Below are 25,288 nucleotides of genomic sequence, written 5' to 3'. Positions count from 1 at the left end.
TCCTCTTTTTTTCCCTCCATTTTCTTCCCTGATGGAGAGGAAGACTGAAAGGTTAGGATCTAGGGAAGTTTCCCTGCATGGGACAGACAGTAAACTCAGGCCGGAAGTCAGAAGCCAGCAAATGACTCCTGGTGTCCCGGTTACCACTGCCACGGAACAACCCCTCCCCGCCGCCCCCGAGCCTCAGCGGCATAGCCCACCGGGTCATACACACGGATTCCGCAGGCGAGGCGTCTGGGCCATTGTAGAGACGTCTGTGTCTGCTCTGTGATGTCGAGCACATGGCCAGGAAGCCTCAAACAGCTGAGGGTGATTTGATGCCTGGTGGCCAGAACCATCTGGAAGCGTCTTCACTCTCACGAAGGAAGCCTCGGCTGGGCTGGTGTGAAGGCCGGACTCGGCTGCGCCCGGCACGGGGGCACCTGCGTGTGGCCTCCCCGTGCAGTCGGGGTTCCTCACAGCACGGCGGCTTCAGGATGGCTGGATTTCTCACATGGTGACGTAGGGATCCAAAACGACAAGCGTCCTAGTTGACAAAGCAGAAGCTTCTCTGCCTTTTACTACCTTATCCTTCTACGTCGCATGGTCTCACTTCTGCCACCCTGGCTGAAAGTCGTAATTCTGCCCTGATCCCTGGGGAAGGGAGCAAAGACTCTACGTCTTGATGAAAGGACAGTCAGAGAATGTCCAGTCGTCTTTTAAAACCACCAGCCAGAACTGTCCCCAAACCATGTCCTCACCATCAGACTCGGAGCTGTTCCCAACACCACGGACCCAAACTCATGTCTCCAGAGAAAAGGCAAGGAAGACGCGGCGAGCATTTGGGCCAGCTGTTGTCAAGACCCAAAAGGGGAGAGAAGAGCCTACGAAGGTGCCTAACCCAGGATTTGCTGGCTCCCGTTAATATCTCGAGGTCATCTGTTCACCAAATACAACATTTACATCCTAAGCATCTGCTATGCTGTGTCCTAACGGGGTACAGGACCTTAAGACAGCAACTCCAAGGAGCTTATTAGCTCACAGCTTGCAATCCACTTAGAGGCGGCATGGGTATAAGAAGCTTTAATACCGCATTAAAAATTATGGCATCTCGGGGCCCCCGGGTGGCTCAGTGGGTTAAGCGTCTGACTTCTGCTAGATCATCGTCACCTGGGTCTTGGAATCGAGCCCCACATCAGGTTCCACGCTCAGTGAGGAGTCTTCTTCTCCCTCTGCCCCTGCTTGTGCGCTAGCCCTCTCTCTCTCTCAAATAAATAAATAAAATCTTAAAAAAAAAATTACAGCATCCAGGGCCACCAAGAACAGAGGCCTCTATATGACGAATTCCCCCATGCTTCTCATGCTTCCCAGGAATTTCCGCGTTTTCTCGGATACTGATAACTTCACACACTGCAGCTCCCGGTTAACAACCGCCTCCTCAAGACAAATGCTCCTCAGACCGGCCGCACCAAGGTCAAGGGCTGATCTCTCCATTGGGTTAAGGACCAGAGGATGAAGCAGGGCTGGCTCCTTCCGCAGTATCATTCTGCACCCTGTCCCCAGCGCTCACTCTACTTCCCTGTCACCCGGTCCTGGCGACACTCAAATGATCCTCAGAAAAACGAGAGGAACAAAAAGCAAAAGCAAGTGCCTCCAGAAATCCCCCCAAAACACCAAGCAGCAGCCGAGAGATGCGGAGGCGGAGCGTGGCAGGAGAATGGAAGGGAATCTTCCAGGGTCAGAGAGGCAGATGTGGGAGCGGTGATTGACAGATAGAAGGCAAAGCCACAGAGCTGTGAGTAGGACAACAGACCTGTGACCCTCACCCCCAGAACACCCTGGGACCGAACAGGAGGCTCCTCGTCGCAAGAAACCTTTTATTCCGCACAGCAGCACGCTGACGGCCCAGCCCGCTGACGGCCCAGCCCGCATCCCTGCACACAGTCCGCGGGAAGACCGCTCTGCTCCGGCGGGAAGGACACGGCTCTGCTGGGCGAGTGAGCGGCTGCTCGCGAGGTCCAGAAGAGCAGCTCCCCCTTTGGCCGAGCCCTCTCTGAGGTTGGGGTGATGCGCGAAGGCCTTCTCCTCCGGGGACGCCCAGGCTCACACGGTCCACTTCAGGCACCTGCACGCAGAGGAAGCCCAGGGTGAGGAGAGGAGGGGGTCCGAGGGAGAAGCCGTGGACTCGGGGCGGGGCGTGCCGAGCTCACCTGGTCTCCTGGTGGGTGCCCAGACAGCGCACGGTACAGTAGCGGGCGCCGCAGCTGACACACGTGTAGGGGGAGGGGAAGCCACAGACCGCACAGAAGGGGCGCTGGGGCCGGGACGGGGGTCCCGCACAGGCCGTCAGGTAGTTGGGGCCCTCGGCCACACTCAGGTTCTGCTGAGACAAGGGGAAGGGTCCACAGCTCCTCGCCCACCCACGCGGAAAACACCCACCAGGACCAGGACCTCGGCGGGCTCGTTCCTTCCCTGTGGGGTGGAGCCTCCCAGCTGCTGGGCCAGCGCCCCCTCACCTGCTCCTCCAGCAAGGCCTGAAAGTTCTTTCGGAAGCGAAGTTTAAAATGATCCCCTCGGGTTTTCTTCTTTTTCTTTCCTACAGAGGAAGGGCAGTTACAGTTTACCTCTTGACTGACGAGGGGCTCAGTGGCACCGACCTCCTCCACGTAGTGAGAAATCTGTGGGGACCTTTCAACTCCCCAACCCCCCAAATAGCCTTCTGTAGACCAGAAGCCTTACTGATAACGGAAACAGGCAGTTAACACAAATTTTATATGTTCTATGTGTTATATACCATATTCTTGCAACGAAGGTAGAGAAAACAAAATATGTAGAAAAATCGCAAGGTAGAGAAAGAACATTTACAGGACCGGACTGTAAAAAAACCCATGAGGGAGCAGAACTGCTCAGTTCAAACCGGTGACGCTCAAGGTCAACTGTAGTTACTGTCAGAGCTGGAGGGGCTCTGGGAGTTCAGTTCCCATACGTTCTGTCTTCTCCACCCGCTAGAGGAAGCTGTGGCGGGAGCCAGTCCCAGCGGAGCCAGAGGAGCTTCCGTCATCTGCCTGCCCCACAGCCCAGGTCCTTCTACGGTCCTGAGCCAGGTTGACTCCTCCCTCCTCCCCCACCCGCCTTACCGGTATCTGCATCATCATCGAACTGAGGCAGCCTCTTGCCAAGCTGGGGGAGTCCTGCGTGGGGGTCGTCCTGGAAGTTGTCATTCTCCAAGGCCTCGAGCTGCCTGTTGATGCGGCGCTGCCGGGCAGCCCGGTCTAGGACCCGCCGCTGTCCAGGGTCCTGGGAGCGAACTGGATGGGGCAGAGCCAGAATCATGGGGACACAGGAAGAGAGAAGTTGGGGTGGCCCCAGCATTTCCTCCCAACCCCCAGACCCAACCCGTGAAACGCTTCCTGGAGACCGCTCACTGCTGGCAGAAAGCACACAACCATGCACTCTGGGCTTCCCACCTCCACCGGGACCTTAATGCACCCCGCCTTCACGCTCAGCAGCCCCATTTCCTGCCACAAAGGACACAGGCCGGCCACATGGGCAGACACTCGTCTTTCAGCCCACCCTCAAACAGAAGTGTATGCGCACCCCTTCCGGGGCCCACTGTTAAACCTGACCACCACCTCGGACTCCAGTCCTTCCCTCCCTCCTGCGTCTTCAACCCCTCGTCCCCCACAGAACTTTCCCTTCACTAGAAAAACCTGCCAAACTCTCCCAGGTCAACCCGGCATCACAGTGACTTATCTTTGACACAACGGTCCACGGGATGTTCCATTTCTGCACGTCCCACCCAATCCTCAACCCCCCGTGAACTGACTCCCATTCAGAGGCAACCACGCACGTTCAAGACCCCAGTGATCTCCTAGGGCCAAATCCAGTGTGTATTTCTACAATCCTCCTTGTATGGCCCCCTGTGACCCCTTGGGTGGAAAGTACCCCTCATCTGCTTTCTTGACATGACTTCAGCTCTTCCTTATGGCTACAGGCCCTCGATGGACATACGTTTAATGAAGAAAGATATTTTGTATAGAATTAACAGAGCCCAGTGAACAGCTGGAATGATAACGAGAGGGAGGTTTAAAATGGTGAAGTCAGAAGGAAGCTTCCAGGGGAACGAGCAAGATGGCGTTGGAGTGGGAGCGAGACCTAATTATCACAGGTCCGAGGCGTTCGGCTAGACAGTTACCAAACCATCCCGAACACCTGCAAACCCAACAGGAGATCAAGAAGAAGGGCAGCAATTCTAGGAACAGAAAAGCGACCACTTTCCAGAAAGTAGGACACGCAGAGAAGTGAATCTGAAGCAACATCTAGAAGACAGACCGCAGGGGGAGGGGCCAGCTCCCGACAAGTGGGTGGAGCAGCAGAGCACAAAATCCGAACTTTTTAGAAGTCTGCTTCATGGAGGGACATCGCTCCAGAGGCTAAGCGGGGGTGGAGCCCTCGCGGGGACAGTGTGGGCTCAGGTCCCGTGGGGGTCACAGAAGGATCGGGGGTGTCTGAGTGCAGCAGAGTCCCCAGGTAATCGGAGCAGGGGAGCTGGATGCAGAGACCAAGCTGGGGTGGGGGGCAGCTCTCAGCTCAGGGTTACCTGAGACCAGGATCCGAGGCACAGTCGGGCCACTGCTCTTCGAGCAAAGACCCTGCAAGTGCCAGATCCAGGAAGCCACCCGGTTCCTACTCCGGGAGGAGCAAACGGCAGGAATCTGCTGGGTTTGCAGACTCCAAACAGGGCTGTGCGCCAGAGGCAGAAACGTTTGGTCACAGGCCGGGTGAGCTTGGAGTACGGCCAGAGACCAGGGAGACAGGAGGGACTGCTGCTGTTCTCTGAGGGCGCGCTGAGGAGGGGGTCCCCGAGCTCTCAGCACCTACGGGCCAGAGACAGGGAGGCCGCCATCTTCATTCCCATCCCCCAGAGCTCTACGGAAAGTGTTCAGGGAACAAAAGCTCCCAAAAGTGAACCCGAGCAGATTCGCTCTCCAAACCAGGCCACTTAGCCTGGTCCCCCGCAAGAGCGGCGTAATTCTGCCTCCAGCAAAAATATTTGAGAATCAATACAACAGGCCCCTCCCCCAGAAGATCAACAAGAACATCCATCCAAGCCCAAGCTCACCTATTGATGAGAACTGAAAAACTTCAGAGCTATGGGAATACAGCCCATATAATTCATGGCTTTGCCCCATGATTTTTTAGTCTTCCAAAGCTAAATTTCTTTAAAGTTTTTTTTTTTTTAAGATTTTATTTATTTATTTGACAGAGATCACAAGTAGGCAGAGCAGCAGGCAGAGAGAGTGGGGGAAGCAGTCTTCCCTGCTGAGCAGAGAGCTTGATGCAGGGCCTGATCCCAGGACCCCAAGACCACAATCTGAGCCAAAGGCAAAGGCCCAACCCACTGAGCCACCCGGTGCCCCCAAAGCTAAATTTTTTAAATATTTTGTTCTTTTTTAAACAATTTTTCCTCTTTACTATTTTAACACTTTTAACTATTCTATCTTACCAATACCTTTTTAAAAAATATTTTAAAATTTCTATTGTTATAGTCATAGTCTATCCCTTCTATGTATTTGACCTTACTTTTTGTATACATATAGGTTTTTCATCTTTTAAAATTATGGGATACAGGTTTTTTTTTTTTTTAAGATTTATTTATTTATTTGACAGAGATCACAAGTAGGCAGAGAGGCAGGCAGAGAGAGAGGGAGAAGGAGAGGGAGAAGTAGGCTCCCTGCTGAGCAGAGAGCCCGACACGGGGCTCCAACCCAGGACCCTGAGATCATGACCTGAGCCAAAGGCAGAGGCTTAACCCACTGAGCCACCGAGGCACTCCCAGTTTCTTCTAATAGATCAAAATATACCCTAAATCAAACGCATGGCTTTGTTCTAGTCTCCAGCCTAATCACATTATTTTCTCCTCTTTTTTTCAACCAACTTCTTGTATTATCGATACCTTTTAAAAAAATTTTTTTAAATTTTAATCTTTATTATTATTTTTTAAAGATTTTATTTGACAGACAGAGATCACAAGTAAGCAGAGAGGCAGGCAGAGAGAGAGGGAAGCAGGCTCCCTGCTAAGCAGAGAGCCCGATACGGGGCTCGATCCCAGGACTCTGGGACCATGACCTGAGCCAAAAGCAGAGGCTTTAACCCACTGAGCCACCCAGGCGCCCCTAAAAATTTTCATCTTTATAGTCAAATTCGATCCCTTCATCATGTTTACCCTTACTTTTGTGTATATATATGTTTTTCTTTAAAATTTTGGGAGACAGTTTCTTTTGACAGACCAAAATACACCCAAAATCAAGTGTGTGGCTCTGTTCTGTTCACCAGTCTTATATGCTTTTTTTCTTTTTTTTTCCCCCATCCTTTCTTCTCCCGCCAGTATCAGGTCTCTTCTGATTTGGTTAGTGTATATTTTTCTGGGGTCATTGCTACCTTTGGTAGTATTTTGTTCGCTCATTCATCTATTCTTATCTGGATAAAATGATAAGGTGGAAAAACTCGCCTCAAAAATAAAAGAACAAGAGGCAGTACCAATGGCTAGGAACCTAATCAATACAGAACTTAGTAATATGTCAGAACTACAGTTCAGAATGTCATGCTCATGTACCGGAATACCAAAAAACAGGTGCTAACTGGGCTCCAAAAAAGCATGGAAGATAGCAGAGAATCCCTTTCTGGAGAAATAAAAGAACTAAAATCTAACCAAGTTGAAATAAAAAACGATATTAAGGAAGTGCAATAAAAAAATGGAGGCTTTTACTGCTAGGATAAATGAGGCAGAAGAGAGAATTAGTGATACAGAAGACCAAATGATGGAGAATAAAGAAGCTAAGGAAAAGAGAGACAGCTACTGGACCACAACGGGAGAATTCGAGAGATAAATGATACCATAAGATGAAACAATGTTAGAATAATTGGAATCCCAGAAGAAGAAGGAGAGAGGACGGCAGAAGGTATACTGGAGCAAATTACACCAGAGAATTTCCCTAATTTGGCAAAGGGAACAAGCATCAAAATCCTGGAGGCACAGAGAACCCCCATCAAAATCAATAAAAATAGGTCCACACCCTGTGATCTAAGAGTAAAACTTTCAAGTCTCAGTGACAAAGAGAAAATCCTGAAAGCAGCTTGGGACAAGAGGTCTGTAACATACAAAGGTAGAAATATTAGATTGGCAGCAAACCTATTCACAGAGACCTACCTGTTAGGCCAGAAAGGACTGGCATGATATATTCAGAGCACTAAATGAGAAAAATATGCAGCCAAGAATACTATATCCAGCTAGGCTCTCACTGAAAACAGGACAGAGAAAAACTTCCAGGACAAACAAAAACTAAAAGAATTTGCAAATATCAAACCAGCCCTACAGGAATACTGAAAAGGGTCCTCTAAGCAGAGACAGAGCCTCAAAATAACAGACCAGAAAGGAATAGAGACAATATAAAGTAACAGACACCTTACAGGCAATACAATGGCAGTAAATTCATATCTTTTGATACTTAGCGTGAATGTAAATGGGCTAAAAATGCCCCAATCAAAAACCACACAGTATCAGAATGGATTAAAAAAACAAGACCCATCGATATGCAGTCTTCAAGAAACTCATTTTAAACCCCAAAACACCTCCAGATTTAAAGTGAGGGTGTGGAAAACAATTTACTACACTAAGGGACATCAAAAGAAAGCTGAGGTGGCAATCCTTCTATCAGATAAATTAGATTTTAAGCCAAAGACTATAATAAGAGATGAGGAAGGACACTATACCATACTTAGATCTTCTTGTTGGACAGACCCTTGAACAATTTTAAATATCTACAGCCCTAACATGGGAGCAGCCAATTAATAACAAAATCAAAGAAACACATTGACAATAATACAATAATAGTAGGGGACTTGAACACTCCTCTCACTGAAATGGACAGATCATCTAAGCAAAAGATCAACAAGGAAATAAAGGCTTTAAATGACACACTGGATCAGATGGACATCACAGATATATTTAGAACATTCTATTCCAAAACAACAGAATACACATTCTTCTCTAGTGCACATGGAACATTCTGGGCCACAAATCAGGTCTCAATCGATACCAAAAGACTGGAATCATTCCCTGCATATTTTCAAACCACAATGCTCTGAAACTAGAACTCAACCACAAGATGAAACTTGGAAAGAACTCAAATGCATGGAGACTAAAGAGCATCCTACTAAAGAATGAATGGCTCAACCAGGAAATTAAAGAAATTTTTAAAAACTCATGGAAACAAATGAAAATGAAAACACAACTGTTCAAAAGTCTTTGGGACACAGAAAGGAAGTCCTGAGAGGAAAGTATATAGCAACACAAGCCTTTCTCAAGAAACAAGGAAGGTCTCAAGTACACAACCTAACCCTACACCTAAAGGAGCTGGAGAAAGAACAGCAAAGAAAGCCTAAACCCAGCAGGAGAAGAGAAATAATAAAGATCAGAGCAGAAATCAATGAAATTGAAACAAAAAGGACAGAAGAACAAATCAATGAAACTGGGAACTGTTTCTTTGAAAGCGTTAATAAGAATGATAAACCCCTGGCCAAATTTATCAAAAAGAAAAAAGAAAGGACTCAAATTAATAAAATCATGAATGAAAGAGGAGAGATCACAACCAACACCAAAAAAATACAATTATAAGAACATATTATGAGCAACTATACACCAGCAAATCTGAATCTAGAAGAAATGGATGCATTCCTAGAGACAAATAAACTACCAAAACTGTGGGACGCCTGGGTGGCTCAGTGGGTTAAACTACCAAAACTGAACCAGGAAGAAATAGAAAACCTGAAGAGACCCATAACCAGTAAGAAGATTGAAGCAGTTATTAAAAACCTCCAACAAGAGCCCAGCTCTAGATGGCTTTCCAAGGGAATTCTACCAAACATTTAAAGAATTAATACCTATTCTCCTGAAATTATTCCAAAAAACAGGAACGGAAGGAAAACTTCCAAACTCATTTTATGAGGCCAGCATTACCTTGATCCCAAAACCAAAGACCCCATCAAAAGGGAAAATTACAGGCCAATATCCTTCATGAATACGGATGCAAAAACTCTCACCAAAATATTCACCAATAGGATCCAACAGTACAGTAAAAGGATTATTCACCACAACCAAGTGGGATTTATTCCTGGGCTGCAAGGCTGGTTCAACATCTACAAATCAGTGTGATACAAAACATTAATAAAACAAAGAACTAGAACCATATGATACTCTCAATAGATTCTGCAAAAGCATTTGACAAAGTACAGCATCCTTTCTTGATCAAAACTCTTCACAGTGTAGGGACAGAGGGTATGTACCTCAATATCATCAAAGCCATCTATGAAAACCCACAGCGAGTATCATTCTCAAAGGGGAAAAACTGAGAGCTTTTCTGCTAAGGTCAGGAACACAGCAGGGCTGTCCACTATCACCACTGCTATTCAATTTAGTACTTGAAGTCCTAGCCTCAGCAATTAGACAACAAAAAGAAATGAAAGGCATTGGAATGAGCAAAGAATTCAAACTCTCTCTTTGCAGGTGATATGATTCTTTATGTGGAAAACCCAAAAGACTCCATTCCAAAACTGCCCAAACTTACACAGAAATTCATTAAAGTGGCAGGATATAAAATCAATGACCAGAAATCAGTTGCATTTCTATACACCAACAGCAAGACAGAGAAAGAGAAATTACCGAGTCGGTTCCATTTACAGTCGCACCCAAAATACCAGTAATATACCCAGAAATGAACCTCATGGAAGAGTAAGATACCCAGAAATAAACCTAACCAAAGAGGCAAAGAATCTGTACTTAGAAAACTATAAAGTACTCATGAAAGAAACTGAGGAAGACACAAAGAAATAGAAAAACATCCCATGCTCATGGATTGGAAGAACAAATATTGTCAAAATGTCTGTGCTACCTAAAGCAATCTACACATTTAATGCAATCTCCATCAAAATACTATCAATTTTTTTCAAAGAAATGGAACAAATAATCCTAAAATTTATATGGAACCAGAAAAGACCCCGAACAGCCAGAGGAATGTTGAAAAAAGAAAAGCAAAGTTGGCGGCATCACAATTCCAGACTTAAAGCTCTATTACAAAGCTGTAATCATCAAGACAGTATGGTACTGGCACAAAAACAGACACATAGATCAGTGGAACAGAACAGAGGGCCCAGAAATGGACCTTCAACTCTATGGTCAACTAATCTTTGATAAAGCAGGAAAAGAATGTCCAATGGAAAAAAGACAGTCTCTTCCAACAAATGGTGTTGGGAAAATCGGACAGCCACATGCAAAAGAATGGAAGTGGACCATTTCCTTAGACCACACACAAAAACAGACTCAAAATGGATGAAAGACCTCAATGTGAGACAGGAATCCATCAAAATCCTTGAGGAGAACACAGGCAGCAACCTCTTCGACCTCAGCCGCAGCAACTTCTTCCTAGAAACATCACCAAAGACAAGGGAAGCAAGGGCACAAATGAATTATTGGGATTTCATCAAGATCAAAAGCTTCTGCACAGCAAAGGAAACAGTCAACAAAACCAAAAGACAAGTGACAGAATGGGAGAAGATATTTGCACATGATGTATCAGATAAAGGGCTAGTGTCCAAAAGAGTTTGATAAAGTGTAGTGTAGAGTTGATAAGTTCCTTAGAATAAATAATCCAATCAAGAAATGTGCAGAAGACCCGAACAGACATTTCAGCAAAAAAACATCCAAATGGCCAACAGACACATGAAAAAGTGCTCAACATCACTCACCATCAGGGAAATACAAATCAAAACCACAGTGAGATACCACCTTACACCAGTCAGAATGACGAAAATGAACCAGTCAGGAAACGACAGATGTTGGCGAGGATGCGGAGAAAGGGGAACCCTCCTACTCTGTTGGTGGGAATGCAAGCTGGTACAGCCACTCTGGAAAACAGCATGGAGGTTCCTCAAAAGTTTAAAATAAGAGCTACCCTATGACCCAGCAATCGCACTACCGGGTATTTACCTTAAAGATACAAATGCAGTCATGCAAATGGGTATGTGCCCCCGAATGTTTATAGCAGCAATGTCCACAATAGCCAAACTATGGAAAGAACCTAGATGTCCATCAACAGATGAATGCATAAAGAGGATGTGGTATGTGTGTATACACACACACACACACACACACACACGGGAATACTATGCAGCAGATCAAAAGAAACGAAATCTGGCCATTTGCAATGATGTGGATGGAACTAGAAGGTATTATGCTAAGTGAAATAAGTCAATCAGAAAAGGACAATTATCATATGATCTCTCTGATATGAGGAATCTGAGAGGCAGAGTCGGGGTTCGTGGAGGATAGGGAGGGAAAAAAATGAAACAAGATGGGATTGGGAGAAACAAACCATAAGAGACTACAAATCTCAGGAAACAAACTGAGGGTTGCTGGGGGTTGAGGGGGTAGGGATAGGGTGGCTGGGTGATGGACACTGGGGAGGGTATGTGCTACGGTGAGTGCTGTGAAATGTGTTTAAGTCTGATGATTCACAGACCTGTACCCCTGGGGCAAATAATACATTGTATGTTAAGAATAAACAAACAAATAAAATAAAATGGTGAGGTCAGCAGGTGATTTTTCCAGCTGACAGAACAGTCAACAGCCTTGGGGCTCAGGAGAAAGTTCACAATCGAGAGAACCACTTTTGGAGTCATTCGCTTTTGGGTGAGAGAGCCCCACGTTTGGGTTTGAAATCCCAGGAAGAGTGAAAAGATTGAGAAAGGGATGGGGCCAGCCCTCTCCTTAGTGGGGAGAGAGTAGGCCACATGAGAGGTTTGAGACTAGCCAGAGATGGCCCCACTGTCGCTGTAGCTCTAAATTCAAAATCTTCCCAAAGTCTGCTTCTCCTCCTGTATACTCTTTACGTAAATGGAATCATCTACACAGACATGCGAAACAAGAAACCCAGGAGTTATTTTAAATCTATCAGGGCCTGATAATTCCACACAAAATATCTCTTTATTCATTCAACAAGTATTTATGGAGTGCCTGTAACCATAATAATAGCGATGGCCCAGTGGCTAATGCTTACCGGGCATGCACTGTGAGCCAGGCTCACTAGGCTCTTTGTGCAAGAGCTTTAACCCTTTATCAGCCTTATGAGAGAGTTATCATTACCATCATACCGCTTACTGAAGTACAAAGGTTAAGAAGTATGTCCAAAGCTCACATAGCTAGTATGTGGCTAGGTCAGAATTCAGACCCAGAACTGCCCAGCTCTGGATCCCTGCACACTGCCTCCGCCCCAAGTCCCCAGGGGTGTGCTAGGCCATAGGAATACATGAGCTTACAGTCGGGGTTGAGGGGAGGGGCATACAAACAATGAAATAAGCAAGAAGAGTAGAGCATAGTATATGATCACACAAGAAGTACAAAGAACTATGGAGCACATGCCAGAAACACCTAACTCGGCCTTGAGGTAGAAGATTTTTCAGAGGACGGAATGTCTAGGTTGAGATCTGACTGAGGGACAGAAGTTAGCTTGGTTCCGGGAGAGGGATGGGTGTGTCAGGCTTTCCTATCAGCATGAGAGAAAGCTTGAATGGGAGACCAAAGTGCCTTCAGTAAATTGAAGGAAGCTCAGTAGGGCTCCTACATCAAGTCTGTTGCAGTGTCTGGGAGACTGTGTGGATATAAAGTCAGGCAGACCATTAAAAGTCTTGCCTTTACACATCTAAAGGAATTTGGATCTGGAGATTTACAATGAGAATAAAGGAGATCCAGCAAGGAGTTTTAAGAAAGGACTGACATGGGGGCGCCTGGGTGGTTCAGTTGCTTAAGTGGCTGCCTTCGGCTCAGGTCATGATCCCAGGGTCTTGGGATGGAGCCCTGCATTGGGCTCCCTGCTCCATGGGGAGCCTCCAGATAGGCGCCCTCCCTATCTTTTTATGGGGACTAAACTCCATCACTCCCTAACTGGCCTTCCAGCCTCTATATATATAATAATAAGGTTCTATATAATATAGGTAGACACTACTCACACGTGGTTATTCAAATTCAATGTAGAGGGGTGCCTGGGTGGCTCAGTGGGTTAAGCCTCTGCCTTCGGCTCAGGTCATGATCTCAGGGTCTTGGGATCCAGCCCAGAATCCAGCTCTCTGCTCAGCGGGGAGCCTGCCCCCCACCCCCCGCCTGCCTCTCTGCCTACTTGTGCTCTCTTTCTCTGTCAAAACAAAACAAAAACATATTCAATGTAGATTTTTTTAAAAAAGATTTTATTTATTTATTTGACAGAGAGAGCAGGAGGCTACAGAAGGGGGAGTGACAGAGGGAAAAACAGGCTCCCCGCTGAGCAGGGAGCCCAATGTGGGCTAGATCCCAGGGCCCTGCCAAAGGCAGAGGCAGTCGCCCAACCAACTGAGCCACCCAGCGCCCCAAATTCAAACGCAGATCAAGTAAGATTAAATAAAATTTAAAATTCATTTTCTCGGTGGCACCAGGCGCATTTCACGTGCTCAAAAGCCACATGTGGCTAAAGGCTGCCAAGCTAAACAGTGCTGATTACGACCATTCCCACCATTCTAGAAAGTTCCTCCGTACAGTGCGGCACTGAAGCCAGAACTGCCTCTCTAAAAGATAAATCCGGGTCACGCCTCTGCCTTAAAAGAGCCACTGACGGTTCTCCACGGCCCTCCGGAGAGAACTGAAGCTCCCCGGCGCCGTACAGAATGCCTTTCAAATGCTCCTTTCCCCAACCCTCCAAACTCTCACTATTCCTCCGAAAGCCCCGAACTATGAACGTGGCTTCCTAAGCGACTTGCTTATTCTCGCTTTCCTGCCTTTGCACGTGCGGTTCACGCTGCTGGGAATGAGCCTCGGCGCCCCTGCACTGGGCGAAACCGTGACTCGACTTTCCAGATTCAGACCAAGCGTTTTTTCTCCCTCCAAGCCTTCCCAGTCCCCTCCGTCCCAGAAGCGAGGTTACGTGCCACCGCTGCCCGCGCCCCCGAGCTATACACCCCTCTGCCGTCGCACGTCTCGCTCTGAAACGCAACGGTAGGCTCGCGTGTCTGTCCGCCTCCCGGAGAGCCAGCTTCTGGATGACAGGGACCTTTTTCCTCTCTGCATCCCCAGCGCGGGCATGGAGCCGGCATCAATAAAACACGAATGGATGGTCTGAAGGGCTCTACCGGAACGCCAGGACCCGACGGCCGGGGAAGGGATTTGAGACTAATAACTGAGTCAGAACACCCTAGGCCAGGGTCGGTCTGGGACAGGAAGAGGTAGGGGGTCAACCGCGGGGGCTCACATACCCGAAGTTTTCTTCTCCACCATTTCCACAACACAGCTGCCGGAAGGGCATACTGCGCCGGCGCGCTATAAACCACCCCCGGTGCCATCACTTCCGGCGGCGCGTCCTACTGCGCGTGCGCAGAGTCATCCCTACGTGCCTACGCAGGAGGTGGTGTTGCCTAGGAGACGAACAAGCTTGCCGCCATATTTTATAGGGGCAAAACTACTTCCGGTCTGCGTGGTTGTGTATTTTGTGGGACTTCCCGAAATGTATCACTTTAAAGAGGCGATGCCAGTGGTCTTTTGAGAAATGTCATTTTCCTCCGGTTCTTCTGAAGATGCCATCATCGCAAAGGCAACCCCTGGAGCTTCTCCTGGGGGCGGTAGAGATGATGGGCTGGACTACCGAAGAAAGTGGGCAGGCTTGAGTGGGCAATCCGAGAGGCCCCCCGGGACCCTCTGCCGAAAGCTCAACCCCCATTGCCCCTGGGGCCGCAGACTGCTGGACCTTCTCCCTCCTTGCCGACGGCTCCTCCGCTCGCCCAAGCTCCCCGCGCTCCCACCGCCGTGCTCTCCCAGCCTTCCGCCCCACGGCTCCGGGCTGGGCTGCGGCAAAGACCCGCCTCCGCATCCCGCCCGACCTGCAGGGGGTCACTTCCCCTCTCCGGGTTTCAGTTTCCTCGTGTGTCGGGAGGCACTGGGCCGGCCTGCCTCTCACCTCAGTCCTCGGCTCCGGATCGCCGGCCCGAGCCCCCGCCCCTCCCCCGCTCCGCGGCCGGGCGCCCCCTCTGCTGGTTCCGCGCCACCCGCGCGCTCACGCCCGGGTACAATCCTCCCCTTGTCCGCGGCGCCGGCTTCTCGAGTTTTCAGTAGCCTCGGGCTACGCCTTTTTTCCAGGGCGGCGCCCCAGCCCTGCTCCTCCTCGCGGCTGGCCGCACGGCAGCCCCGGTCCCTCTTCCCAGAGCCCCTCCCCGGAGTTGGGATCCGGGCGCACTGCCCCAGCGCCCTGCGAGCCGCTGTGCGGTCTCCGCCCGCTCCCACGCCATGGCCTCCTCCGGCCCGGGACTCCGGCTCCTGCCGGGGCTCCTGCTGCTGCTGCTGCTGCCGCCGCCTCCTGCAACCTCGGCCTCCGACCGTCCGCGGGGCAGCGACCCGGTCAACCCAGGTGAGAACCCCGGGAGCGCCGAGCCGAGCGGGCGCCGGGTTGGCGTGCCTGCCCGCGGCGCCGGGGAAGGGTCAAGGCCGGGAGGGGGTGGCCGGCCTCTCCACGCCGTGCGCCCTGCACAGGGTGAACCACGCGGCCCCTCGCCCACTGCCCACCCTGGGCTGGGATTTCCAGCCTCGCCTGTGAACTGACACCGAATTCCTGGGTGTTACTCCCATCCAGCTCTCCACGGACACCAAAGTTTCCCAGGTTGGGAAGAGTTTAAGAGGGAATCGGAAAAAAACAGGACAGGAGCAGCGTCGGAGGGAGGGCAAGGGGGTCTGCGGTGAGCGGAGCGCGTTGCGGGGGGCGGGGGGTGAGCTGGGTGAGTGGGTCCCGAGCGCCAATTCCCGGCTGGTGACAGAGAAGCTGCTGGTGATCACGGTGGCCACAGCCGAGACGGAAGGATACCGGCGTTTCCTGCGGTCCGCGGAGTTCTTCAACTACACAGTGCGGGTGAGGAGAGGAAAGCCTGCTGGTCCCTAGGAGGGGAGGAGGGGCGCGAGGAGTGGGCTGAGGGCTGCATGCTTGGGGCCCGGCGGTGAGCCTGGTCAGGAGGGCCCCTCTGGCCGACTGAGCCCCTCCCTGGCTTGGCGGGTCCCCCCCCCCCCCACAGACCCTGGGCCTGGGAGAGGAGTGGCGAGGGGGTGATGTGGCCCGAACAGTTGGTGGAGGACAGAAGGTCAGGTGGCTCAAGAAGGAGATGGAGAAATACGCAGACCGCGAGGACATGGTCATCATGTTTGTGGACAGGTAAAGGGGCCGCTGACGGGGAGGCGGGGGGGGGGGGGGGGGGCAAGCAGGAGGAGGGGGTAAGGAGCCGAGGTTCCCGTGGTTGCCCCGCTTACACCCAGTCTTCCTCACCCAGTTACGACGTGATTCTGGCTGGCAGCCCCTCGGAGCTGCTGAAGAAGTTTGTCCAGACCGGCAGCCGCCTGCTCTTCTCTGCGGAGGGCTTCTGCTGGCCCGAGTGGGGGCTGGCAGAGCAGTACCCTGAGGTGGGCACGGGGAAGCGCTTCCTCAACTCTGGTGGTGAGTGGCAGAGTGCCCAAGGCATGGGAGTGGGGGTACTAGGGCATGGAGCGTGGGGGGGGGGGTGCTGGGGCCTGGAGCATTCCAGGGGCCCCCAGCCTAGAGAGGGAGTGGGGATGGGTCCCTGGGACTCTGAGAGTCTTGGGGTCAGCGCCCGCCCACCCCTACAGGATTCATTGGCTTTGCCCCCACCATCCACCAAGTCGTCCGCCAGTGGAAGTACAAAGACGATGACGACGACCAGCTGTTCTATACACGACTCTACCTGGACCCGGGGCTCAGGGTAGGGAGGGATGGTGGAGGGCGGCCACCTGTGGCTCTGGGTGCAGCCTGAAGGGGAGATGAGGGGGCTAGGGCTTTAGGGAGGTTCTAGAAAGAGTGGGTAATGATGGCCCACCCCATTTCATCCCATCCAGGAGAAACTCAGCCTCAATCTGGATCATAAATCCCGGATCTTTCAGAACCTCAATGGGGCTTTAGGTGAGGAGAAAGGGCACCGCTTCTGTGATTTTATTTAATACCACAGCCCTACGAAAGGAGGACCTATGGTTACCACCCGTTACAGGGGAGGAAATTGCCTTTGTGAAGGTGACTTGCCCGGGTCACCCAGGGAGGAGGGTGGTGCTCCCCACGGTGGCCGGAGTCTGGTCAGTACCCTCAGGAGAGAGACAGTGGCTGCTCCCCCCACGCCCCTGGAGCCACAGTCCATCCTCTCTCTAGAGCAGCTGGGCTCCCCGCCCCCCCTCCATATTTAGAAGCATCTGTTGCTTGGCAGCTTTGAGAGGAAAAGAGTATAAAGCTGGGCTTTTCTTCCCCAGATGAGGTGGTTTTAAAGTTTGATCGGAACCGTGTGCGTATCCGGAATGTGGCCTATGACACACTTCCTGTCGTGGTCCATGGGAACGGTCCCACTAAGGTGCTCCAGTGGTTCATACCCTCAGCCCCCAACCCCTGCCCCAGTCAGACCTAGCCCCCACCCCTGCGTACCTCCAGCCCTTCCAAGCAGCCAGTCCTCCCCAGCCCCAGCGGCAGAGGTACTGGGAGAGGTTCTGAGTGTCCATCTCTCCCCTCCCTGCCCTGTCCCCTGTCCATCCACCTGACCGTCCCCAGCTCCGCTGCTGGACCCCTTTGCTTCCTGCTCTCACTGCCTCTCCCAACAGCTCCAGCTGAATTACCTGGGAAACTATGTCCCTAACGGCTGGACCCCCCAGGGAGGCTGTGGGTTCTGCGGCCGGGACCGGAGGACACTCCCGGGGGGGCAGGTGAGGAGGGGTGCAGGGAGAGTGTGCTGAGGGCCGGGGCACAGGCCGGAGCTCCTGGGGACTCCCAGCCTGCCAGGGTGGTGGAGGACACACCGGTGTGGGGGCCCGGGCTCTCCTCTGAGCACCATCTTGTACCTTCTAGCCTCCCCCCCGGGTGCTTCTGGCTGTGTTTGTGGAACAACCTACCCCGTTCCTGCCCCGCTTCCTGCAGCGGCTGCTGCTCCTGGACTATCCCCCGGACAGGATCACCCTCTTCCTGCATAACAACGTGAGACACCCCTGCAGGCGGCTTCTCCCTTGTGCGCCCTCCCAAGGGGCTTTGCCCCTGCCTGGATTGGAACTCCCGCCCACCCAGACTCCTTCCTGCACCCTTCCTGCTCACCACCTGCCCCCTCCTCTCCCTCAGACCCCATCTTCTCTGCCCTCTCTACCCCCCGCTTCTCCAGGAGGTGTACCATGAACCCCACATCGCAGACTCCTGGCCCCAGCTCCAGGACCACTTCTCAGCTGTGAAGCTGGTGGGGCCAGAGGAGGCCCTGACGCCAGGCGAGGCCAGGGACATAGCCATGTGAGTGAGCACTGGGCGGGGAGCACGGGTGAGAGCCAAGGGGGTCTGCCGGCCACCGCACCCGCCCTTTCCCGTCCACACACTGTGCAGCCTGTGCTCAGCCTTCATGGGGGCACCTTCGCAACCAGGAGAACCTAGGAGTCCTGGGGAAGCATGCAAACCCCCCTACACCAATAGGCCCAAGAGACAAGAGAGAATCACTCTAATGAGTGGCAGTGCGGGGAGCCAAAGCCTCCCCCCATAGTCTTCCTTCTGTTCTCTTGCTGATGTTTCTACCCACTTTCTTCTTCCCCTCGTCAGCGGGTAGTGGGGGGTTTCTCCCACCCACCACACAGTCCTTCCTCCTCCCCCACCCGCTTCCGTTTTACCCCTCTGCTCACCGACCTGGCCCCTCCAGGGACACTTGTCGGCAGGACCCGGAGTGCGAATTCTACTTCAGCCTGGATGCCGACGCCGTCCTCACCAACCAGCAGACCCTGCGCATCCTCATCGAAGAGAACAGGTCGCTTGCCCGGCTCAGCCAGAGGGTCCCCAGAGAGTCCCCAGGAAGTCCCTGTCCCCCCTCCGTCCTGGGACCCGGGGCTCACCTGTGCCCGGCCCTCCGCTCCGCCTGTCCGCAGGAAGGTGATAGCGCCCATGCTGTCCCGTCACGGGAAGCTGTGGTCCAACTTCTGGGGAGCCCTGAGCCCCGACGAGTACTATGCGCGCTCGGAGGACTACGTAGAGCTGGTACAGCGGAAGCGAGTGTGAGTTCTGCCAAGGCCCCTCCCATCCGTCGGGGCCCACACACCCCTGCGCACTCCCCCAAAGCCTCACCCGTCGCAAAGGGCCCCAGCTTTGGGGCCGGGCTCACGGGGCAGCCGGCCTGAGGTGTTGTGACCGGGAAGCCGGTGGACCTTCCAGCTCGGAGAGTGGGGTGCCCCAAGGGAAGGGGCTCTGGGGTTGACCTGGGCAGCCTTGGGGAAGGGTTCCCCACCTCACTGACCCCCGTGTGGGTGCCTCCAGGGGCGTGTGGAATGTGCCCTATATATCCCAGGCATACGTGATCCGTGGTGAGACCCTGAGGACAGAGCTGCCCCAGAGGGAGGTGTTCTCGGGCAGCGACACTGACCCCGACATGGCCTTCTGTAAGAGCCTGCGGGACAAGGTGAGTGCGGCCTGCGTGCCCGAAGGCGGGGTGCTGGCCAGAAGCCACCGGTGTCTCCTCACACCCTCCCCCTGCCCCACTCCAGGGCATCTTTCTCCACCTGAGCAATCAGCACGAATTCGGCCGCCTCCTGGCCACTTCCCGGTACGACACCGATCATCTGCACCCTGACCTCTGGCAGATCTTCGACAACCCCCTGGTAAGTGCCAGCCGTCTTGCTCAGATCGCGGGACGTGCCCTTGGCTACAGGAGGGCACAGGCATGGGTGCACACACACGCTCACTCCCAGGTCCTGCTCCTGCCTGGGGAGAGGCCGTCGCGGTCGTGGCCCTGGGGGTCCCTCGGTGGGACCACGGGGAGTGAAGTGGGCACACGTCAAGGTGCGCACCCCACCCCCTTCTCCCGCAGGACTGGAAGGAACAGTACATTCATGAGAACTACAGCCGGGCCCTCGAAGGGGAGGGACTTGTGGAGCAGGTGAGCCCCATGCAGGACCCCGACTGCCCCGGTGGACACCGCCCTGAGTCCGCTGCTGCTGGGTGGATGGGTGCTTCCCAAACCGACTGCCCTCGGGCAGACAGAGGCAAAGGCCAAGCAGAAAGGCCTTCGGCTCCCCACCCCGCCACTCATCAGAGCGATTCTCTCTTATCTGTTGGGCCTATTGGTGTTGTGGGTGAAGTGACAGTTTTGTAAAGAAGGCCCACCTGGGGCTCTGGCATGCCCCCGCCGTCTGCACCGGGCTCCCTGCGCCGGGTTCCCTGCGCTGGGTTCCCTGCGCCGCTCCTACCTTCTCCAGCCCCGCCTTTCCCGGCCCATCCCCGTGCTCTGATCCCCGTGCCCCCAGCTTCTCCCAACTCCTGGCTTCCCTTTCTGCTGCGGCTTTCGCCCCCTGGGTTGGCTGCCTGTCTCCTCCCGAGAGGTCTGCAAGGGTCCCCCGGCCCCATTGTTCGTCCCCTGCCTGTCCTCAGCCGTGCCCAGACGTGTACTGGTTCCCGCTGCTGTCCGAGCAGATGTGCGACGAGCTGGTGGAGGAAATGGAGCACTACGGCCAGTGGTCAGGGGGCCGGCATGAGGTGAGAGGGGCCGGGGCAGGGGAGGGGGGGTGCCCGGAGAAGGGGACCCCGGGGGAGGGGAGGAGAGGTGGGGGGGACCCACAGGGGGCACAACTGCGTGCCTGTGTGCATGCATTCGTTTAGGAACTCCTTACCCAGTGCTGGCAGGTCCCAGACGCTGGCCACTGACCTAGGGGGTGTGACACGTTGAGCCACACTTGGTCACGCCCTGCCCTCGTGCGCTTCAGCTTCTAGCGTCCGTCACAGTCTCAGCTCCTGAAGGCTGTGACGGGCAGTGTAGACACTGCGGGAGTCACCGGAGGGGCCCTTGGCCCAGACGTGGGGGGACCGAGGGGCTTCACGGAAGAGGTGACATCTTCAGGGCCAGTAGGGGTGGTCAGGCTAAACGGTCGAGGCTCCCAGACGCAGGTCACGCAAGCTTTCAGGGCTGAGAGCGAGAGGAGGGGGGAGGCTGGCGTGGCCCTGTCGGGGCTCAGTGCCCGCCGCCCGCAGGACTCGAGGCTGGCCGGAGGTTACGAGAACGTGCCCACCGTGGACATCCACATGAAGCAGGTGGGCTATGAGGACGAGTGGCTACAGCTGCTGAGGACGTACGTGGGACCCATGACAGAGAGCCTGTTCCCAGGCTACCACACCAAGGTGGGCCGCCGCCCCTGCCGACCCCACACAGCCCGGTCCTTGCTGGAAGTCTCCACACGGCGCCCCTTCAGCCCCTGTAGCACCCGGAGCCCTGTGGAAAGGGGTCCCACCAGTTAGCAGTGAGACCCCTGCGGCCCTACCCCTGCCACCCTCCTCGGAAGGCCCCCAGGACCTCGCGGCCATCCTTCCGGTGTCCTCTCTCGTGTCCCCACAGACCCGGGCGGTGATGAACTTCGTGGTCCGCTACCGGCCGGACGAGCAGCCCTCTCTGCGGCCCCATCACGACTCGTCCACCTTCACCCTCAACGTGGCCCTCAACCACAAGGGCCTGGATTATGAGGTGAGCCCCTAGCGCCCGCCCGCGTCAGGACACCAGCAGGGCTCCTCCACACACGTGCACGCGCTCACGTGAGCCCCGGGGACCTTGCTGGCCTGCCCTCCACCCCCGAGGACCCCCACACCCCCTTCTGTCACCCGCCCTGCCCCGCGGCCTGCCCTCTTCCCGTGTCCAGTTCCTTCGCAGGTGCCATCTCCTGGGCCTCTTCCGGGCTGTGTGCCTGTCCCTCCTGTGCCTCCCTTGTGTGCCAACCCTCCAAGCCCCCGTGCCTGCCTCTCACCTCCCCCCCCCGCTGTGGCGGCCTGACCCCCGGCACCCTGTCCGCTCACTGTCCACCTCCGATCTCCTATCCTCTTGCAGGGAGGTGGCTGTCGCTTCCTGCGTTATGACTGCATAGTCTCGTCCCCGCGGAAGGGCTGGGGGCTCCTGCACCCCGGCCGCCTCACCCACTACCACGAGGGGCTGCCCACGACTCGGGGCACCCGCTATATCATGGTGTCCTTTGTCGACCCCTGACATTCAACCACTCTGCCACACTCTCCCTACCATTGTGCCTTTCCGCACGTGCGCGCCCCCGCCCCACAGCCTTGGAGCGGGGGTTGTGTCTGGCGCCTCCCTTCCTGAGTGGATGCTGGGTGTGCCTGGGACTGAATGTGCCCCCCCCAACACACAGCCCTCTCAGGAAGCTCCTGGGAGCCCCCTTGCCCCACCCCTCGTTCCCCAAACGTTCATGGGGAGAAGACTTCTGGGGGCTCCCCATACAATAAATTATTGTTTCTCAGCCTCCCTCCCAATAAAGGAGGATTTGTAACTCTTGAGTCTGTGTCTGTCTTTCCCCTCGCTACTGACCCCGAATCCTTCCTGCCCCCAGAGCAGAGGGGAGACCTGGAGTTAGTTACTCCAAAGAAAAAGAACAGAGAGGAAAAAAGGAGGCAGAAGCAGATTGTGGAGCAGTGTGAGAACCGAGAAGCTTCCCCGGATGCCATCTCTAACTCCCCTGTGTTGACTGGGGCGTGGGTGGGGAAGCCTGAGAAGGGCCAGGCCCAAAGACCTCAGCACCACCCCCACCACCCCTGCAACCTCTTCTCTAAAGCTCTTGAGCTTCGTCACTTGAGGGCATTTTCTTCCTTGCGTGAAGTGTGGGGGTGGGAGATCCCCAGGGCTGGGCTTTGGGGACAATGCCAAGGCAAGCATGCGTTTCAAGGGAAGACACAGGAGGCTTATGGGACCCAAGCTTTTGGGTAGGAAAGATCAGAAAAAGGGAAGGCTTGGAAGATCATCCCAAGAAAGCTTCCTGGAAGAGGGGAATGGGAAGTAGCCTTCAAAAGAGGCGAGACCTCCTGAGAGCTTATGTCTTCCAGCCTCTGGGGGGCACCCATCAAGCCCTTGCCAAGCAAGCAAGACCCCTGGAGAAGCCCTACGGACCGCCTTTTGAAAACCAAATATTTGCGGGTCCTTGGGCATTTCTAGCCTCGAACACCTTACCTGCCACCCAGCCCTTCCTTCCTATTGCCTGGACTCCCAGGAAAACCCCCCGGTGAAACCGGCCTTCCTGACAGGTAGGGCCAGTCCCCCTGCCGAGCGGACTGATCATCTCTCTGGCCAGACTTTTTAGTGCGTCTCACCCGGTCTCCCTGTGGATGGAAGTGGGTTGAGCAGGGACAGGAGAAAATACCTCCAGGCGGGGAGTGGGGGAGGGGGCACAAGCAGGGGACAGGCAGAAAGGGTGTGCCAGTTTGAACAGTGGCTTGCTCAACGTGTGTCCTATGACCCACAAGTGACATTTCCCCACCCAGAGAGGGAACCGAGACGGTGCCAGTTCCACAGCCCTGGCCAGTGTTGGGGAGGACCCTGGCCATGTGAGGACTGGTCCCTGCCCACATGGAGGGCGTGCTCTTTTGGGCTGGCCCATCACTGGCCCTTTCCAAAAAGCCCTTCTTTCTGGAATGTCTCCCACAGAGTCCTTAGGGGCTGGACTGTGGCAACTAAAGGGGTGTCTAGATGCTCTCAGTCATGTGGGGAGCCCTGCCATTCATGGCACACACCACCCTGATGATACCCCACTTTCCCAGACCTCTGCCAGCAAGCTCCTCAAAGCCACACCCCCCCCCCCCAGAGGCCCAAGGTCATGTCCACATACCCTAGCTCTCAGGTTCCTGGCCACACCCCTGGGCATTTCTGTTTGGTCCCATTGGTCACAACTCTGTGAGCTCAGTAGTGGTTAACCCTTTCTTGCCAGGGCTCACGAGGGTGCAAGGTTCAGGCCAGCAAGCAGGGGTGGACACAGGAGCTGAACCAGGGCCAAGGGTCAGGGCCAGTGTGTTGGACCACAAGGAGTGTACTTAAGAACCCCTCCACAAAAGAACTCATAGTGGCCCCTATGGGATGTCCCTCCACAGTATGCCGGCCCCCTCCAGCCACCTCCTCTGGGCTCCTTGACTGGTTGCTGTCCTTCAACAGGTCTTCTCCTTCTTGGGGCTCAGTGAGGCTTAGCACCTTGCACTCTGCTTCCCTATTACCAGGAGGGAAGCAGGACAGGGCTCTCCGGAGCCCAATGAAGGAATGGGAAGGAATTAGCCTGGGCGGGAGGGCCTGAAACCATGGAACAGGGATGCGGGGGCAGAGGCGGGTAACTGGGAACGAAATGCCTGGGCCCTGAGTAACCCCCACTTCATCCTCCAGCCCAGGTGTGCCTGGCCCTGTCGCCCCTTGCTCTTCTAAGCCAAGCCTGGATCCTAGCCACCCTCTACCTGGTCTGGCTCTAGAGACAGGAACACACCATGGGCAGGAGGCCACCCCTCTCCCTGGGGCCATAGCTGGGCCATCTGGAGACATTTCTGAGATTACTTCCCTGTGTCAGTGAGGCCATCCAAGAATGGTGTGCTGTGGGGGGAGGAGAGGAGACCGGGGGTCGTGGGGTGGTGGTGGTGGGGGGGGGAAGGCTTTGGAATAGGCTCTTCTCTGGTTACCACCTCTGCCCCCAGAGTCTAATCTGGCCAGAGTGGGGGCCCCAGCTGGTTAAAACCCCAGAACTGATTCCTCTCGCAACTTTCTCTTTGGCTTCCACTCCCAGGGGGCCCGGGTCCTTTACCAGGGCGTTCAGCAGCATCCGCAGGGAGGCCACCGGCTTCTCCAGCCTGCCCCCCCCCACCCCGCCTCCCGCCACACCTCCTCATGCTGCCTCGTCGGTTCCGCCTCCCCCTCTTCCCCTGCAGTGATGAGAAGAGGGGAGATTCCCCCAGTCCCTGCTGTGTCACCCCCCCCCCCCCACCTCTCTGGTCCCCTCTCTACCTGCACGGTGCCCTCCTCCCTCTTTTCTCAAAGACCCAGGCATCCGGGCCCTTGTCCCCTTCCCCAGGTTTGGAGTCCTAAGACAAGGCCGGCGCAGCCTATCTGTTGTCCCAGCCTGGGGGCGGCCAGGTGACGGTCCTCGCCGTGGGAGGTGCCCTGGAAGCGCTGGAGGCAAAACCCAGCGAGCCGATTTGCAGATCCGGAATCAGAAGGGCTTTGTCGAATTGGCCCTGGAACACCGGTGAGGATGCCGCAGTGGCCCGGCGGGACGCTCGCGGGCTACCCTCGAGGGCAGGCCTGGTGCCTGTCCTCTCTTTCGGGGACGACGAGTGCTTCCAGCAGTTCCCGAACCTGCGGAGCGCGCAGGAGGCGCCGGGCGGTGAAGGTCCCTGGCTGCTGGCTACGCCTTGGCCACGCCGGCCTCGCCCTCTTTGGCAACCGC

At 54.4% G+C, this 25,288-nt stretch overlaps 2 protein-coding genes across 3 annotated transcripts; one reads left to right on the top strand and one right to left on the bottom strand.

Moving 5' to 3' along the window:
- Positions 1-1,891: 1,891 nt before the first annotated feature.
- ZNHIT1 (zinc finger HIT-type containing 1) lies at positions 1,892-14,420 on the bottom strand. Its single transcript, XM_059153908.1, has 5 exons — positions 14,314-14,420; positions 3,117-3,287; positions 2,496-2,575; positions 2,190-2,359; positions 1,892-2,104 (listed from the first exon to the last, which is right to left on the bottom strand). The coding sequence occupies exons 1-5, from the start codon at positions 14,333-14,335 to the stop codon at positions 2,083-2,085; spliced, it is 465 nt and encodes a 154-aa protein (XP_059009891.1). The 5' UTR covers positions 14,336-14,420; the 3' UTR covers positions 1,892-2,082.
- Positions 14,421-14,993: 573 nt separating this feature from the next.
- PLOD3 (procollagen-lysine,2-oxoglutarate 5-dioxygenase 3) lies at positions 14,994-22,366 on the top strand. 2 transcript variants are annotated; one of them, XM_059153904.1, is made up of 20 exons: positions 14,994-15,458; positions 15,681-15,707; positions 15,862-15,953; positions 16,114-16,250; positions 16,366-16,529; positions 16,700-16,812; positions 16,946-17,009; positions 17,348-17,445; positions 17,690-17,791; positions 17,934-18,059; positions 18,238-18,359; positions 18,757-18,861; positions 18,980-19,105; positions 19,365-19,506; positions 19,592-19,705; positions 19,915-19,983; positions 20,475-20,579; positions 21,072-21,218; positions 21,433-21,558; positions 21,916-22,366. In XM_059153904.1, the coding sequence occupies exons 1-20, from the start codon at positions 15,338-15,340 to the stop codon at positions 22,069-22,071; spliced, it is 2,256 nt and encodes a 751-aa protein (XP_059009887.1). In that variant the 5' UTR covers positions 14,994-15,337; the 3' UTR covers positions 22,072-22,366. The 2 variants fall into 2 exon arrangements, with proteins under 2 accessions (XP_059009887.1, XP_059009888.1); XM_059153905.1 differs by lacking the exon at positions 15,681-15,707.
- Positions 22,367-25,288: the final 2,922 nt, after the last annotated feature.

Source organism: Mustela lutreola, chromosome 17 (assembly GCF_030435805.1).
Source record: "Mustela lutreola isolate mMusLut2 chromosome 17, mMusLut2.pri, whole genome shotgun sequence".
Lineage (NCBI taxonomy): Eukaryota > Metazoa > Chordata > Mammalia > Carnivora > Mustelidae > Mustela > Mustela lutreola.
Note: the sequence above shows the minus strand (reverse complement) of the source record. Positions and strands in the feature narration are given on the sequence as shown.

Coding starts and splice junctions, on each gene's coding strand:
- ZNHIT1 (XM_059153908.1), bottom strand. CDS start 14,335: ATGGTGGAGAAGAAAACTTCGG. Junction 3,288..14,313: donor GGTGGAGAAGAAAACTTCGG/GTATGTGAGCCC, acceptor TGCCCCATCCAG/TTCGCTCCCAGGACCCTGGA. Junction 2,360..2,495: donor AGGCCTTGCTGGAGGAGCAG/GTGAGGGGGCGC, acceptor TTGTCTCAGCAG/AACCTGAGTGTGGCCGAGGG.
- PLOD3 (XM_059153904.1), top strand. CDS start 15,338: ATGGCCTCCTCCGGCCCGGGACTCCGGCTCCTGCCGGGGCTCCTGCTG. Junction 16,530..16,699: donor GCGCTTCCTCAACTCTGGTG/GTGAGTGGCAGA, acceptor CCACCCCTACAG/GATTCATTGGCTTTGCCCCC. Junction 19,706..19,914: donor AGATCTTCGACAACCCCCTG/GTAAGTGCCAGC, acceptor CTTCTCCCGCAG/GACTGGAAGGAACAGTACAT.